Raw genomic sequence first — 19,040 nt, forward strand, 5'->3', positions numbered from 1 at the left:
AATATTGACGCAAAAATTTTAAGTAAAATATTAGCCAAGAGGTGATAACAATATCACAATAATTATACACTATGACCAGATTGTATTTATATCAGAAATGCAGTTAGGAAAACTACAAATTTAATTAACCATGCTGATAGCAAAAACAGTAAAAATTATGATTATATCAATAGATGTAAAAGCTTTTAACAAAATATAATACTCATTTTTGAAAAAAAACAACAACTAGAAAACATAAGAATAAATGGACATTTTTGAAACATGATAAATAATATGTATCTAAAAGCAGGAGCCAGCATTATATCTAATATGGATTAACAAGAATCATTTCCAGTAAGATCAGGAATGAAACAAAGATGGTCATAACACAACTTTAATTTGACATAGTACTAGAAATGTTGACTATAACAATAAGACCAAGAAAAGAAAATGAAGTGATAAGCAAAAGTAGAGAAAAAACAAAATTATCACTGTTCTGAGATAATTTAGAAAATTAATTGAAATAATAGTTTTAGCAAAGTAACAGAATGTAAAATATATCCCTAAAAATCATCAGCATTTCTGAATAATGCCAATAAAACCCACCAAGAAGAAACAGAAAGAGGAATTCCACTTTTAAAAACTACAAAATACTTGGGACTTTACCTACCAAGTTACACTTGAGGACTAAAAGCATAACTACAAAATACTGTTTATACAAAGACTGATCTAAACAACTGGAGAAATGTTGCTTGTGAGTAACTGGACCAATATAATAAAAATGACAATATTACCCAGATGTATTTCTTTAGTGCCATTCCAATCAAACTACCAAAGGATTACTTTAATGAACTAGAAAAAAATCATAAAAACTAATATGGAGGCAAAAAAGGCCAAGACTCTCAGGGAAAATAATGGAAAAAAAAGTGGGAATAAAGGGAGTCTAGCCATACAAGGTCTTAAACTATACTATAAAGCAGTAATTCTCAAAACAATTTAGCACTGTTTAAAAAACAGCATAATGCAGTTGAATCTTCCAGAGCCTTCCATCTCTTACTGGAGTTCTGTTCTCACTCCCTAACTCATTGCTGCTTCTGGGCTCTGCCAGTGGTTTTGCACCCTGCTTTGGATGAGGTTGGTTCTAAGAGGACTGCACCTCAGTCTAATGTAGGTTTCCTTCTACGAGGCTATGATTTGCTCTGCCATTTCAAAGCCTTGGAATCTTATCTTTTGTTAATGTTTCTTTGATGAGTCCACAGGAGCTTCTGTCACCTGTTTTTTCATTTCAATGCCTGTTCAGTCACTTCAAATTCCCTACCAAACTCAGACTTGTGAGTATACAGCAATTTTTGTTTTATTTGCTGAGCCAGTAAAGACAGATACCCTTTGAGACCAATTAACATTTCTCACTCTTTTCAGCCTATTCACTTCCCTATGTTCTAAGGTCAATGATTTCTGCTCTATTTGGCTCCTGGCCCCCAGGAGAGTGATCTTAATGGTCCTTTCTTAGACCCAAATTCCACAATTTAAAAATATTCTAAAATTTTAAACATCAGGTAATACCTGGAAAGTATAATTTCACAGTGGAATAAGAGTTGAAGCTAAGGTCTGAATTATTCACTAAGAACTTAAATGAAAGGATCATTTCTTTCCCTTCACCCCTGTAGAGGGCATCTGAATAATAAGCATGAAATGGCCAGAGGGGAGAGGATAACAGAATGTCCACATTCTGAAGACAGCATTGATATTAGAAACAACATGACATTGTAGATAGGGAGCTGGCCTTCGAGTCAAAAAGAACTTGGTTTCAAATCTCACCTCTGATTTATTTATACTAGCTAGATGATCCTCAGTAAGTCATTTTATACCTCAGTGTCAATCAACTTTCTATGACCATAACTTCTGGAGAAGATGCTAACTTGCATCTGTAGAGGGAGTTCCTCACCAGAAGCTCTCTACTCCAATAAAATAACAATAGATTTTTTTTAATACCATACTGTTACCTATGGACTATTCAAAGACCTCTACTAAAGTGTGCTGTGATCCTCCTGTGAAGGATTTACAAAAAGGTATGACCAAGAATCTCATTAGGTTCAGGGTTTAGTGGACATATGCATCAATACATGCCATATGTATGACACAGTATGTATCAACACTGTCCTAGAGCAATCAATGTGATCTCAGGCCTCTTTAAAAGAAGCAGTGTCCAGGAGTTGGAAATGATGGTCCTCTGGGCTTTTCTTTGGTCAGACCATATCTGGAGCATATAGTTATCATCATTATTATTTCTAAAAATAATATAGCCTTTTAAGATTTGCAAAATGCTTTGCAAATATGATCTCATTTTATTCCTGCAACCACATTGGGAGGTAGATGCTATTAGTGTGTCCCTGTTATAGTAGAGGAAACTGAGGCTAAAAGAAGTTAGTGACATACCCTGGGTCATAAATCTGAGGCCAGATTTGAACTCAGGTCTTCTGACTCCAGGTCTAGTGTTCTATCCACTGAGCCACCAAAATGATCATTTTGTTTGGTTCTAGACCATTTCAAGAAGGTCATTTGATTAGCCAGAGAGCTTCAACAGAGTATCACTAAGATGGTGAAGGGCCTTGGGATCATGGCATATGTGGATCAGCTGAAAAAACTAAAGAAGTTTGGATTAGATAAGAAAACATTTGGTCAGAGGGAAGGGACATGATCATTCTTTTCAATAATTTGACTGGCTGTCATGTCAGAAAGGGATTTGATTTATTTTTCTTTACCCTAGAGAGCAGTACTAAGAGTTATGAATGAGTTATGATTCGATGTAAGGAAAAGCTTCCTAATGATCAGAGCCCTGAAAAATGGAATAGGCTGCCTTGGGTGGTAGTGGGTTGCTCTTCTTTAGAGATCAGCAAAGACCGAGTGATCACCTCTTGGATAATGTCATAGAGGGGAATCTCATTCAAGTATGGGTTGGCCTGGCTGGTCGCTGAGGCACTGTCCAAGTCTGGAGATTTTGTAAAATAGCTTTTCAACCACCCCAAAGAAAATTAACCACTTGGCTAGCTGGCCACTCAGCTATGCCTCAGGCCCCACACAACGGGTGAGGAGAAGGCCAGCACGTAGGGCACAGGAGAATCAGGGCAAATACAGGAGACCATGATTCATGAGAGGGAAATTACCCAGAGTCCTGAAGCCCGTGGACTACTTCTGGGAGATGAAGGGTGGGAGCTATACCTTTCTTCCAGGGTATAGAGCCACTGCTGCATTGCTAGGTTACAAAGCGATCCTTCGACTCCCACTTGACAGTAAATTGCTAATTGCATGACTGATCCAAGTATATTTCAAAAGTTCTAGACTAGACTTTTTAAAAAATTCTATCAATGACAACTGATTTATGACACTTGATGCTTTCCTTTTGTAAAGGCAAAAGTGAATTTGACATCTATGAAAGCTCCCTCAGAAGAGAGAAAATTACAAAAATTTATTCCCAATTTATTCCCACAGTGAAGTGGAGATTAGTCTCCTTACCAGTTTTGAAAGTGGCTCTCTCACTTGGCAGGCTGCATCCTGTGAAGTTGACAGCCATCACCCATACTTGATAACACCGGCCAGGTTCCAGATCTTCGAAAAGGCAATAGCTTTCCTTCACTGTAAGTCGGTATTCTTCCACCAAATCTGGAACAAACACAAACAGCGACTCTTAGATTACCTTACATGGTCTATTGAAAGGGGCAGCCATTCGAAAGGTTACTCAGTGCCTTTTTTTTCCCTAGTATTGGGGTTGATTAGCTTTTACCATATCCCATCATGCCTGAGATTTTTGCCATTACATCATACATGAATGAAAACAATAACATTTTGGAAAGGAATAAGCAGGATGCTTACATCCCATGTGAAAATTTGTCAGGAAAGAATATTGTACTATTTTTTCACAATTACTTATAGTAACTATTTCACTATCAAATGAATTTTAAAATTTTATACTAATCGTGTAAACATGCAAATAATTGACAGACCAGTTATTTCTTCAGTTTCTGCCCCACCTCCACCTAACCTCTCTCTATATGGAAGCTCCCTCCTGGGACCTGCAACCTGCCTAGGTCTAAGTAGAGTTATCTCAGACATATACAGGTTAGGTGACTTAGCCAGGATCACACAACTAGTAAGTGTCAAAGGTCAGACTGAAATACATTTCCTCCCGACTGCAAGTCCAAGCAGCTACCCACCCTGTGGGGCCGCTTCTTTGCCTACTGCTTCCCTAAAAATTGTTTTTTTAAAAAAGAAGCTAATTAACAATCAGTAAAGCATCACAAGAGATAAGGACAAACCAGATTTTCTAAATTTACACCATGGCAGGACAAACTTTCTCCTTTTAATTTCAACCAAGCAGACTAGCTAACAAGTTCAAGTCTGTTGCATTGGTGCTTTAAAGTATCAAACCTGGCTTTCTTTCACCAATTCAGGAATTATTTATTCTTTCAACCAAGGGCATTTGCAATTTATAGAAATGCTTAAGTGATAATGAAATGCTATGAGCTAATTTAAGGGACTTTGTTCTTCAACTGACATTTCCCTTTTCTAAACAGCATTAAATGTCCTACCTTCTGAATATTAGGAGTAAACATTATTTTTTACCATTCTGCAAATTTGCCCCTTTGGACCAATCTGATTATTTTTGCTGAAATTTTCTCCGTGCCTGACACAATTCATTCACCTTGTTAAATTAACTCACATTCATTTCAATTACCCATCCTCATTACTCTTAAATGTCAGTTCTTCACAATTGCTCCAGTTAAGAAATTCAAATTATTCCTTTTTAAATGCAACCAAGCATTTCTATAGCATATAGTTTTAGTATTGGATCCTCTTTTTGTGGCTATAATTAGCAGCGGCTATGGGCAAGGCCCACTCAGCCTTCAAGTTGTCGTCTGGTGTGTCGTTGTTTGAGGGACGCCACAAGACCCAGACTGCCAAAATATCCCTCCCACATAACTCATTCCTGCCCTTGTGTCTTAAATTCCCATTGGTATCATTCATTTCCAGTAAGGTATTAACCCCAAAAAACTCTTGTTACAAAATACCTAAGATGCATAAATAATGAAACTTTGTTTTTGAACATGGCCAATGCAGGAATTTTTTTGCTTGACTATATATATTTGTTCAAAAGGTTTACTGTTTCTTTTTCCCCCCACAGGCTGCAAGGAGACGTGTCTACAGTCACCCAATTCATAAATCTCTGAAGTGGGATTTGAAACTAGCTCTCTTGAACTACATATCCAGTACTGCTGGTTGGAACAGATAACAAAGATTAGTTCTCCAAAATTAGCCACCTCTCACCAGGAAGAAATGAAGGCCCCAATGGCCTGGGATATAAGGCAGGTAATTTTTGTTGGGGGAAGAAAATAGAGAAAGAGATATTCCCCAAATCTGAAGACTGATGGAGGTAATGTGGGGAGTTTTCTCCTGTTACAGATCTCAAACAGCCCACCTGTCTTATCTGGAAACTGCCTCAGTGCTGACCAATCAGCTAGTGTTTCCTTGTTCCTTTGTTTGAATCCTATAGAATGTACAACCTATACACCCTGGGAGGAACGGGCCACTTCCTCTGGGAAGGCTTCCTTGATCTACCACCACTCTCCCTGACTCCCTGCCATGAAAATAATCTCTCCCAGCATAAATCTTCTTAAAGTGCCTTGCCTTGATCTCTTCTTTGTCCTCATAGCCCTCTGTCTTTTATCATACTTACCTAGATATAATGCCTGGTTCTTTCTCAACCCTCTATTAGATTATAAACAGTTATTGTCTCTCTTTGGAACGGCAACCCTGAGGTTCTTCCCCTCCCAACTTGATTTTTTTTCTTTTTTTTTTTCTAATTAAAGGGGCCATCCCTTGACTCACTTCTTAAAGAGGTCTATTTGCTGAATAGGTGTTACTTCTCTCTAAGTGCTCACTTAGAGTGCACATGAAAAGGCCTAAGCCTGAAAGGGCCAGGGTCCCCCATTGCATCCTGAGTCATCTCCAGTCATCCTGATGAATATCTGGTCACTGGATCCAGATGGCCCTGGAGGAGAGAGTGAGGCTGGTGACTTTGCACAGCCCTCCCTCCCTCAAATCAAAGTCAACTGCAAGTCGTGTCATCATTTCCCTGACGTCATGGTCCTCTTCGAAAATGAAGGACAAACACAACAATTAGATTATAAGATCTTTGAGGGTGAGGAATACAATATTTTTTCATCTTTGTATTCCCAGAGCCTAGTACCATGTCTTACACATTGTACACACAAAAATCTCTTGAATTACATTTGAATTACATGTAATAAAACATCAAATATTAATAAAATGGGGGGGAGAAACTTGAGCACCTAGGTTCAAGGTTTGCTTCTGCTACTTATTTGCTATGTGACCATGAGCAAGTCAATGAATAGCGCTTCAGACAATTCCCTGAGACTGATCTACAAAGCTACAGGTGAATTGTAATTGTCATCCCTGACCAATAAAATTAGAGAATCACTGTATCCATTCCCGCCATAATGCTTCTTAGTAATGAAGTACATCACAAATAAAAATCCTACCATTTCCTTCATGGTCTTCTTGAGGCTCTTCCATGCAGTAGACCTGGAAGGAGTCAACGACATCCTCTTTCCTCACACTCCAATACACTGTGATTGTCGTGCTAGTGGCAGAGTTGGGTTCCTGAGGTTCCAGTACGGGGGGCTGTGGTACTGGAGTAAAAAAAAAATTGGTCATTTCTAGTTTGAGGGCTATCAATCTTCTTTTCATAATATGACATGTCCAAATGGATTCAATTTCCTGAAATATGAAGGCTTGAGCAGAGTATGCTGGGTAACCAGTGATTCACTGGAGTGAATGGTTTCATCCATCACCGTGGAGACAAATGAGGCCATTTCAGGCCGAGGAGCTGATCCGTTTGCACTGTCTGCCAGGTGTTTGTGGGGAAATGGCTTGCACATGGGTGAAAGATTTAAGTATAGCTGCAATATCTGCCATTTCAATTTTCTCTTTCCACAATGGCCATACCTATGGTGACTCAGAAAAAAGGAATTAAACTCTTGAAGCACAATTCATTCCCCTCCTCCAACATTCTTTTAAGTATCTGATGCCAGCTTAAAACAGTGGAATTTCTAGTTTTTATTGCTCCTTTGTTTTTCTTATGTGTCTTATTAGAGAAAAAAAAGCACTGCTAATTGTGATTGCGTGTTGAATATGAAAAGCATATTCAGCACCACAAGGCAATTTGTTCAATTTACCTGAAAAACTTAGGATATTTTAAAATATTTCTATCATTCATTTGACATAGAAATAATGAAGAGAGAAGGACAACAGGTTTTGCCGACAAAAAGATAGTATGTTTTGACATTTATTTGGTGATTATTTCTTTCTGCCCTACATTACCTTGAAAGAAAACCTTCTGAAATTTTTTAAGAATAATGAATTCAGTCTCACACACCGGGCAAGCATGAATGGACTGCAACCTGGTTCTGTTGGAGGGAGTACCCCCTTTGATGAGATCATAGATGCATCAAGACACTGAATTATTTAGCTGGTGTGCAACAGCCAGTTGTTAAAGTTTCACTGTGTCCATTTGAACCTCAGAAATTGGTGATCATTACAAATCGGTGCTTGATTTATTGTTTTGCTGATTGTCTATACTTAAATTGTTAATAATGCAAATTAAACTTAAAAGTATAATGCATACATTTCTCCCCCCAACTCCGGGAGCCTAGATGTTAAAGATCTACCATCACATTCTTGTGTTTCTCTAAAACATAGCTTGAGCTCAGTAGGGGCATTGTAGAAGGCTCTGGGAATAAAGTCATCACCAGACTAGAAGCCTGATGACTATAGGCCAATAACAACAACAAACAGCAACAACAACAAAAGTTGCAGCAGCAGCAACAACAGGTGGCACTTATATTGCGTTTTAAGGTTTGTAAAGTGCTTGACATCCATTATTTCACTTGAGCCTCACAAACCCCCTGAGTATATACAAGTTTGGAGAAATCCAATTCAATTCAACTAATATTTCTACAAAGCTCTTGTTCTATACCTTATAAGAGTGAAAACGTGATAAGTGGCTATGCCAGCTCATAGCCCAAACTCAGGTAGGGTCTATTAGCTGTGTGACCCAGACTTAACTTTAAACTCTTAACCTTTTAACACAACCTCTCAGCCTCAGTTGCTCCATTCACCAAATGGTGATAATGGTAGTGTCTATCTGACAGAATTGTTTCTAGAACCACATGAAATAAAAATATGTAAAGTACTTTGCAAACCTTACAACTCTGTATAAATGTTAGCTGGAATAATGGTAGTATCCCCAGCAGAAAAGGAAAAGGGGTGGGGAGGATAGGAGGAAGGGCAGATTTTGGAGGAATGATAATGAATTTTATTTTGGACCTATTGAGTTTGGGACGCTTATGGGGCACCCAGCTATCCTTCAATAGCCTTCAATATTTCTTTCCCTCCTTTTGCCCTTTTAACGTGCGTATTCATGAAGACCTGAATTCAAATGTGGCCTCAAACGCTTAACTAGCTGTGTGACCCTGGGCAAGCCACGTAGACTCTGTCTGCTTCAATTTCCTCTCCTGTAAATTGGGGATAATAATAGCACCTGTGTTCCCAAGGTTGTTATGAAGATCAAATGAGATAGTATTTGCAAAATGCTTAGCACACAGTGTCTAGAACATAGTAGGTGCTATATAATGGCTAGTTATTATTATTCATCTGAAAAATGAGGATGTTACTAAGAAATCTCTAAGATGACTCCTTCCAGTTCTAGCATTCTTTGACTCTCGAATTTTCTGACTTGTCCCAGAAATAATAGAAGACCTCAGGATTCTGAGTACTATTTAGATGCAAATTTCCATAATGGTTTCTTTTGAAGTGAATCTTTAATAAACTACTCTCTTCTTGACAGTAGATATGCAGCCTAGAGAACAATCCAGTGTTGACTAAGATTCTCCCGGTTATCCAGCAGATAACTTCACTTGGATTGGGCACCAGAATATAATCAATCCAGCAGAAAATAATGTCTCTGCTCTAGTGGCCAAAATGTCCTGATCCATCATCCCCATGCTATCCCATCAGACATCTAGGGGCAGAGAACTGATGTCATCTTTCCATTTCAACTTAGTGCCCCCACAAAGTGAGCATGGATCACTTACTTATACCAGGGGCATCATGCCAGAACACATCTTCCAGGATTGAAACATTAAATCACTGAAGGGGTTTGAGCAGTGTGAGAACAGCACATCTGGATGAAACAAGGAAGTTTTTCACTTTTGTCTTGATTACTTCATTAAGACAGAACCACATTTTACCAGTTACTAAACTGAGACTTTTCCTACAGGGACAAAATTGGAAGAGGGGTGGGAGGAGGGGAAGAGGAAAAAAAGAAAAATCCAAACAGCTCTCATCTGAGCTGTTTGGGAGAGCTGTCTCATATCATAGGATGAATTATTTTTAACAAGAAGGGCTGAGTGGTGTTTTAGCATGCAGTGAATGGAACTTTGTAGCTCCACTGAAACACGGCAGCTTTGAGAAATCCAAATAACATTCATTGTCTTGTTTGTCAAAATAGCATGTAAAAAATATTTTGAAGAGCCTGCAGGATGTTGCTGACAGCTGAGTGGGTGGCTGGCTGGCTACAGCAGATGATGCTGAGCTGTTAGTTCTTTAAACTAATCTGTTGTATTTGGAGGGAGGGAGAAAGAGAGAGAGAGAGAGAGAGAGAGAGAGAGAGAGAGAGAGAGAGAGAGAGAGAAGGGAAGACCTATAAGGGAAATCTGGAAGACAAATTCGAAAATATTTGATTTTTTTCTCACTCTACCTAGCTGTTGACATGAAGCAAATAAGCTCTAGAAGTATAAGAGGGATTATTTTTAAAAAGGGAAAGAGACATTGGATGATTTTTATGCCAAATACTTTCTCCTACCCCTTTTATATTAGAGCAAATCGGAAAGCTCAAGAGGGAAATACAGTTTTTTGTTTTGTTTTGTTTTTACCAAGTCTTTCTATCTCACCCAGACTGGAAGTGTATCGGCCAGTCAGGGGCCTGATCCCACTGCTGGTTACCACAGAATCTTGGATCTGCTCTGTTTCCAACCTGGCCAGTTTGCCCCTCCTTAGACAGTCTAGTGAAGCCCCGTTCCCAGGGTCTCACTTATATCAATGTCAAACTTAGTGTAAGCACTTAATTGGTTTAGGCCTGCTGCAGCCTGGAACTTCCAAGCTCAAGTCATCCATCAGCCTCATCCTCCCCCATATCAGGGATTATAGGTGAGTGCCACCAGGTCTAGTCTTGAAATAATAATAATAATGATAACATTTATATGACATCTACTATTTGCCAAATGTTATGCTAAGTGCTTAATAGATACTATTTCATTTGAATCCACACAATTACCCAGAAAGGTAGGTGCCATTATTATCCCCATTTTACAGATGACAAAACTAAGGCAAACAGAGGTTAAATGACTTGCCCAGGGTCACACAGCTAGTAAGTATCTGAAGCCACATTTGAACTCAGGTCTTCCTGACTCCAGACTTGGTGCTCTCTCCACCCTGCCATCTAGCTGTCTCTTGAAATGGCATGGTATTACTTATTGCATTTTTTTTTTCAGAATCTATCATTCAGTCTTGCAACCATGAATTTTGTTTTCTGAGCATATTTGGTTTTACTTTTAATCTCTTCACACATTCCAAAAGCTTTGCAAAATTGTCCCTTTTTAATCCAGGTACCATGTCGATGTTCTTACCTGCCACATGTTTCACCATCTGGTCACTCCTTGTCGAACTGTCATCGTAATGCTCGAAAAGCGAAAATGCCGTAGGAATGTTTTCTAGAGAAGCTGTGCTTTCCATTGCAGAAAGAAGCCTGTTCGGGAGAAGACATTCCTAGGTAAGTGAGGGAATTGTGTTCACAAGGTAACAGAAAAATGAAAGGGGAAATGTAGTTTTCTACCCATGATGCAGATGCCTTAAGGAGTCCAGAAAGGTCAAAAAGGTCATAGGCTTTTTCTAAATTTGAAACCTTATATTCAAAATCTACTTTAACCAGAATCTCACACATTTGGTCTTACAGTTTTATTGTATTTACTGTTTGAGTCAAAATCTTTAAAATGGAGAGGATGCTGTCAGATAATTTGGCTTCAACATTTGTACCTTGTAAGTTTCACAATCCATTATCAAAATCCCTCCTATGATTCCTATGGTTTATTAGACGTATCAGTTTCCTGTCTTCAAATATTATTTTCTAGAGGTTGACTTTTCCTCCCAAGACAGTGAAGATGCTAATAATGTCTTTTTAGAACCCTAAGGATCTGGGGGCCTCCTTGTTATTTTTATCTCCTGTCGTCAGGCCGCTTACATGAGTCCTAAGGCCCTTAAATATGAATTTGCCTGAAAAAGATTCCGCTGCTTAGGCATCCAGGGCCTTGGGAGGGGGGTGGAGGTTCACAGGAGATGTCCAGAGAGGTCAAAGTGTGACCAGTCGTCTGGAGGGGGTGAATGTAGGATGGGGAAGGGGAATGCTGTTGCCTGGCAACTGGTTACAGTTTTACCTAAATAGTCTGCATACAAGTACTTCATGTCTTTCTGGACACTGATAAGTCATACCTTGCCACTTTCACCATTAAATGTTGTTGTTGTTGTTGAGTAGCTTCAGTTGTGTCCAACTCTTTGTGACCCCATTTGGGGTTCTCTTGGCAAAGATGTTGAAGGGGTTTGCCATTTCCTCCTCCAGTGCCTTTTACAGATGAGTAAACTGAGGCAAATAGAGTGAAATGACTTGCCCAGGGTCACACAGCTAGGAAGTGTCTGAGGCCAGATTTGAACTGGGGAAGATGAGTCTTCCTGTTTCCAAGTGGAGCACTTTATCCACTTTGCCTCCTACCTACCCTCACCATAAAATACACCAACTAAATAAAGCTTCATCATTAATAACACCAGGGAATGAACTTTAAATTCTGGCTCTAACATTCTCTAACACCAAGAATTTATGATTCTCCCTTCCTGTGGAGCTCTAGCTGCTTATTCTTTCCAAGCAGGAAGGAACTCCCCAATCATGGGCCCAGGGTGGTTGACACAATTCCTTATGGTGCGTTTTCTCAGATCAACCTTTGGTATTGTGTTGATGGGCAGCTAGGTGGTACAGTGGATAGAGTGCTGGGCCTGGCCTCATCTTCCTGAGTTCAAATCTGGCCTCAAGACATTAACTAGCTGTGTGACCCTGGGCAAGTCACTTAACTCTGCCTCAGTTTCCTCATCTCTAAAATGAGCTGGAGAAGGAAAAGGCAAATCACTCCAGTGTCTTTGCCAAGAAAATCCCAAACGGGGTCAAGAAGAGTCAGACACAACTGAAACAACTGAAAAAATTAAATCAACTCTAATTGATGTAAGATAGTCATTGTCCTATCTTTCAAGGACTAAGCCAAAAGGACAACTAAACTAAGGTCAAACTGACAATGAAGATTTGAATGGCAATGGGAATCTTTCTCTCAGACCTAGTATCTTCTTCAGAGAATGGACTAGGAAATCAAATTATTCAATATGTATTGAATGTCTAGTGTGCTCAAGATACTCTGCTTGGAGCTATAAAATACATTTTCAACTTGTTTAGGGGAAAAGTTTCCAGAAAACCGGAGTCAGAAAACCAAGGTTCAAATCCTACCCTTGCCACTACTTCATGCAAGTCAGTGAGTCTGCTTCCTCATCTGTAAGAGGGCTAGATGAGGTGACCTCCAAGCCTCCCTCCCTTCAGTTCCAAATCTGTACTCTAATAGAATCCTTGTGGTGTTTTCTTATTATGACCTTCAAGCACAGAGCACAATACTCTGCTTACAATGGGCTAGACCAATAAATATCGATGTTTCAATGGTGAACTTTTCACATACCTAAATATGACAACTAAAGATATAGTCAATGTTTGCACTTTCCACTTTACCCTAATGCTATTACCCCTAAAAACTGCCAGGACATGGAAGTGTGAAGGCTCATCTTCATAAGCAGAACATAGAATGATTTGGACGACCATCTTTTACATGACTTCAACTCACAGGAACAAAATTAGAAATAGATGCATGCCCTGAACAGAGCAGCATTTTCTAAGCAAATGTGTTTTTCAAGATATGCAAATTTTGAGTCTGAATAACTTGACAGCAGCCTTGTAGCTTAAAGATTTTTTTTTAATGTAGGAAAAATCATTTAATATACAAGAGGCGAACTGCCTTCAGAGGCAGGGAAGAGAGAGACAGAGACAGACAGAGAGAGAGAGAGACACAGAGAGAGACAGAGACAAAAAGAAAGAGACAGAGAAAGAGAGAGAGCGAGAGCAAGAGGGAGAGCAAGAGCGAGAAAGAGAGAGAGAGAGAGAGAGAGAGAGAGAGAGAACACAGCCCAAGAATGTAAAAAGCATTGGAGATAATTAGCACTTATTACTAAAGAGAATGGCATTAACTTAGAGCCAGAGGAAATTCTGAGGACATGAAAGTGTTCTTTTTTGCAAAGCAATCAAGCTTCATCACTTTCTTGGCAATACGGGGTTGTTTTTGTTTTAAGTGCTCTATTTAATTGCTCACATCTCTTTACCAAATTCCAGAATTTTTCTGTTTTCAGAAAAATAGGCCCTCCCAGGTCTGTTCTTTCATTCACAGACATGCATATTTCCTGAGTCCAATTCAATTGTCAGTGGAACAATCAAATTAAAACCACTAAAATGGCACACAGGTAAGCCAAGTTTAAGCACAAAGCCAAATTAGCTAATTGCACTTGGTAGTATGTGAAGCAAGTCTCGAAAATTAGTGTGCTGATTTTCAGAAGCACCAAAACTTTGTCAGATTTTTAGCGTTAAAGAAGTTTATCCAATTAAACACACACACACACATACCCATACACACATAACTCAAATAAAGATCTTGGTGTTTTATCAATGCCATTTGCAATACGTGAGCAAATAATTCCATGTGAGTAAGCAAATCATTTATCCATGTTTTCCAATCTGTATAAATTGATTTGGTCCTCAAAGAACTGAAAATGAATATCAGAGAGGGAAATGGAGAAATACATGATGGGTCTGAGGAAACCCTGATACATTACTCCTATGAGGAACTTCAGTGATGGACAGGAACAAATGATATCATCAGAGAACTGTACAATACAAAAACGTGGACTGGTCATGTGGGGAGAGCAAGGAACGATGGTTAGGTAGCCTGTGTGCTCCACTGATTTCTTTACTATGGCTGTAGAAAACAAAGAAACCCTCCAGCACCTTGGGTAGATCCCTTCTGTAGAATACATGGGAGGTAGGAGTAAATATCACCCAGGACAGGTAGGCATGGCTAGATATCTGCATCACTGGAGGAAACATTCAAATTGATGGGATCAGGGATCCATCTGATAATAGAATGACTGTAAACTACTTACTGCTTGACTAAAAGTGAATAGTTTATTTTAGGGCACTCATTTTGAAGAGGAGTATAGACTCTGTTCTTTGGAATCCAGTAAAATCACAGAATCTTGGGCTGGGAATAGAGGATGAGATGTATGAAATGTATGAAACCTTTTTGAAAAGTAACCTAAAAGCCTTAGCTCTTGTAGTATGAAGGTAATTATAATTTGCTACTTCTCTTTACAAAAAGTATTTGTGATAGTGAGCTTCAAAAAGTAAATAGTTAAGTTGAAAGCTGATGAAACATCTCTTGATTATTTCAAGAAAATATCACACTGTGATGTTTCATTTCTTTCTGATTAAATTGGAACTCCAATTTGTACTTATTTTTTCCATATAATAACATATCACAGATAATTTTCTTGTTTTCCCCTTACATTAAATCACAATTTGATGTCCATGCCATCTCAAGTAATAAATTATTTTAACTGGAAAAAAGAGAAAAAATATATGGTTCAGTGAGTAGAAAATATTTCAGATCATAGAGAGTTGCCTGAATTCTCTGTTTTGTTCTTGCTCAGTCATTTCAGTCATGCCCAACTCTTTCTGACCCCGTTTGGGGTTTTCTTGCAAAGACACAGGAGTGGTTTGCCATTTCCTTCTCCAGCTCATTTTTCAGATGAGGAAACTGAGGCAAACAGGATTAAGTGACTTGCCCAGGGTCACAGAACTATTAAGTACCTGAGGCTAGATTTGAACTCAGGAAGATGGGTTTGTGCTCTGTGCACTATGGCACCACCTAGCTGCCCAGAGGCAGCTAGGACGTCTCTATGTCTGCTGCTGTTTCAGGCCTTGAGTAGGGGGAAAGAGGAAAGGACATGGCTAGGGAATGAGTCTCTACAGAGCCACCCAAAAAGAGTCTAGTTTCTCAGGACAAGTTTCTGACCATTCTTAGGATGACCCTGTCTCCAAATAATAATCATGGCAGCTAGGTAGCACAGTGGCTAGAGTGCTAGACCTAGAGTCAGAAAGACCCAAGTTCAAATCAGATCTCAGACACTCATTAGCTGTGTGACCCCGGGCAAGTCACTCCACCTCTGTCTGCCTCGGTTTCTCTATCTATAAAATGGGAAAAATAGTAACACCTATCTGCTAGAGTTGTGAGGATCAAATAAGATAATGTGTATAAAGTACTTCACAAACCTGAAAGTGCTGTATAAATGTCAACTTTTGCTATGGGTCTGATTTTGCATGTATGCACAATTTATATCAATTTCACTAAGCCTTATGCCAGTAGAATAAATGAAATGTGCAACTCAGATTTTAAAACAAACAACCAAAATATCCCAAAGGAAGTTTTGCTTTGAATAGCTTATGGAGAGGAGATAAAAACATCGCTATCTTCTGAAACAAAAACTCAAGAAAATTTCTATTGAGATTCCTTGGTTTGTGAAAATTATGCAAGGCATATAGGAATATTTCTTTCAGATATTACTATTTAATAATTCTAAATATTTAATAATTATAAAGGGGCAGCTAGGTGGTGCAGTGGGTAGAGTGGTGGCCATGGAATCAGGAGGACCTGAGTTCAAATCCAGTCTCTGACACTTCTTAGTTTTGTGACCTTGGGCAAGTCACTTAATGGTGTTTGCTGCAATTTCCTCATTTGTAAAAAAAAAAAAAAACAACTGGAGAAAGAAATGACAAACCACTCCAGTATCTTTGCCAAGAAAATCTCAAACGAGGCCAGAAGTGTTGGATAGAACTGAAAAACAACTGAACAGAAACAAATATAATTCTAAGCACCTTCAAAATTATTTTTGTGTACTAACCGAAAAATCATCAGTTTAGAACAGGTTTGTATCTAAAGAGCATTCCTAAAGCAAGCAGTTGAAAATGCTATATTATGATGGCTGTTATCCAAATACACACAATACATTCCAGAAGCTGTCACTGGGCTTCCAAAAGCACAGCCACTAAGGAAGACTATCTGGTGGCTTGTTAAATTGATGGCCTTTATTTTACCAGCACAGTTTCTATGAAGCTTTCAAGGATTAATAGAGCATCCAACCATGCTGTGCTCCATAGCCACTAAGGTGTGCCAACGCCATGTTTCATATACCTGTCGTTGATTTCCTTAAATGACTGGTGGAGGAAAAGAAAGAGAAGCCAATTAATACCACAAAGCAGATAACAGTAACCTCAAGATTGTGCATCCTTTTAAGCATCCCTCCCACAATTCCACAAAGGCTGTTTCTCTCTCGATGGATTCACCTAAGGCAGCAAAAGAAACCACACAGATTATGGACAGGAGCCTTAGACATCATTCACCCTGTTTCAAAGTGAGTTTCAAAGTGAGTCCTGGAAAATGGCTTTGCTTCAGCTTACCCATCAAGGAAATGGGATAGATAGAGGCTTGTGTGTACAATGGACTTTTCAGCTACTGAAGCAACAGGAATGATTAAAATTTAGTCTGCTTAGACCTATTGCTCTAAGGAAATACTTCCATTGAGGGAAGCAGATAAGATTATTAAGAACCAGGAAGTGCTTTGCAAATGCTACATATGACTTCACAAGAACAAGATCCATACCCTCTCCCCATTCCCTCTTTCTTACCCCAAGATTAAAGTCAAAGCAGGTGCTAGATCGCAGTTCTCCTTTTAGGTTGTAGATGTCTACCTAATTTATGTCATGACCACCATCTGAATTTATTGGCTGTGCCCCCAGAGGCAAATAAAAAGAGATCAACATTCCTCCTTTCTGCCTTTCTCTACAGTCATGGCTTACTGGAAGGTACACAAGGCATGGGGTACTTTAGGAAGTAATGTTACCTCCAATCAAAGATGGCATTCCCCTATCATCTGTCCAGAAACAAAGTGTGATTTCACACCAGTCCTAGAACATGTTAGTGACCCCACTACAGGAAACCAACTCCATTGATTACTTGCTTTTGACTCCAGGGTCAATCCAACAGCTGCTTTTATGGAATGCCTTAGGGATGGGGAATCTGAAGGATGGGTCTGAGTGACTCCCTGATACAAAGTCAACCTTAACCTTTTGGACTAAGATATTAAGTTGTCTGCTCCAACGCAAACACATCATGCTATTATCACCCATTAACATCTTAGGATGAATCAGCCTATCAGCCTAGGTTTGGTCACTTCATGAGCCTTGAAGGAAGGGGGAGCAAAGAAGAAAGCAGTTTAGATTGAAGGGAGGGCACAGTCAAGTGAGAGAGGGTCACCTGAGAGTGACGGTCCAGAGACAATGAAGAAAGGAATGTTACTGGCAGGAGAGATCTAAGCCTGATTTTAGACCTTGAGGCGGAACTCTCTTCCCCTTTTAGGTTAAAATGAATATATAGTCCTCCCAGTAAAGGGAGTTCATACTGATGCTTCCTGCTGCTCCCCCTTGCCCACCCCCCACACTATCGTGTTGATAAATGTTAGGGTGGTCTAGAATTGCAGGCACTTGCTAGAGTTAAATCAATGCATAAGTTAAAATGAAAAAAAAAAGCTTAAGATGGTAAATCCTCTTCTGAGCAACTGCAGAGGATATGTATTGAAAGCCAAGTGAGATTTATTTTCAAAAGCAGAAGGGCCAAATTCCTCATGAGCAGTAAAGTGATTGGCATTACTATAATTTGTGCTTACGGTCAGTAAAACAGTCTCATCGAGTTCTTCTGCTTCCTTGACAATTGTCTCTAGAGTCTCCTTGGCGGTATCCATACTCTGTAGGAAGTTCACCATCTGCTCATGCAGGTATTCCATTTTTCTCTTCTTCACCTCCTCAAAGCTCTGTGCCTTCTCATCATACTGGGCCAGCACCTTCTTCATCATTTCTTCATTTTGCTCTTCGAGCCGTTTCTCATTTTTGCTACAGTTTTCCTGGAAAATGCACACTTCTAAAACCAGTGCTAATCCAAGAAATACAATTATATCATTGAGATGTGATTCTTTTTGGAGGCAATCGAGACTAAGTGATTTGCCCAGGGTCACACAGCTAGTAAATGTCTGAGGCCGGATTTGAATTCAGGTCCTCCTGACTCCAGGGTTGGTGCTCTATCCACTGTACCACCTAGCCACCCCAGATGCAATTCTTCTTAAAAACAAATCTGTCTAAAGTAAACTTGAAGGATGTTACCTTCTGATGTTCTAGCATGAGAATTTCATTTTTCTAAACACATAAAGGAGAGTATAAATACAGTACATGATTGGGGGTGAGGGGGAAGACTTCTAACTACTAGAATCTTATTGAACTATCAAAAAGCACAACTTTAGAGGGGCAGCAATGGGAATGGCAGTAATGGTTTCGTTCAAGTTCTGTCTCTGACACATGTTGACTGTGACCCCGGACAGGTTGCTTAACCACATAATCTCTCAAACAACTCTCAAGTTGCTTAGCAGGCATTGATTTGCATTGCTAAAACATGTTTTCCCATTGGGAGAGCTCTATTCCAAAGAAATCACAGGTCTAATTGAAAAAAAGAGCAAAACAACATAAGGGGGATCTATTTTGGACTATGTGTGAAAGAGTTCAGTCACTGAAATACCAAAAAGACATTCATAAGTACCCAAAAGACACAGGATGGAGCCTTTCAGAGTAAGGTTCCATGACTAGTCTTTATCATATTCAGGAATTAGATTCAAGGCCTTTTGCTGATTGGCTC

At 39.3% G+C, this 19,040-nt stretch overlaps 1 protein-coding gene across 1 annotated transcript in view; it reads right to left on the reverse strand.

Annotated features, from left to right (window-relative positions):
• The window catches only part of CMYA5 (cardiomyopathy associated 5), a 126,652-nt gene that overhangs the window by 49,702 nt on the left and 57,910 nt on the right, over window positions 1–19,040 (reverse strand). Inside the window, exons 4-8 of the mRNA XM_036762580.1 lie at window positions 18,025–18,258; window positions 16,494–16,516; window positions 10,743–10,861; window positions 6,537–6,686; window positions 3,493–3,639 (exon numbers count right to left, since the gene is read on the reverse strand). Coding sequence (XP_036618475.1) covers window positions 3,493–3,639; window positions 6,537–6,686; window positions 10,743–10,861; window positions 16,494–16,516; window positions 18,025–18,258 — 673 coding nt within the window. The remainder of the gene's footprint in view (window positions 1–3,492; window positions 3,640–6,536; window positions 6,687–10,742; window positions 10,862–16,493; window positions 16,517–18,024; window positions 18,259–19,040) is intronic.

Source organism: Trichosurus vulpecula, chromosome 1, assembly GCF_011100635.1.
Source record: "Trichosurus vulpecula isolate mTriVul1 chromosome 1, mTriVul1.pri, whole genome shotgun sequence".
Lineage (NCBI taxonomy): Eukaryota > Metazoa > Chordata > Mammalia > Diprotodontia > Phalangeridae > Trichosurus > Trichosurus vulpecula.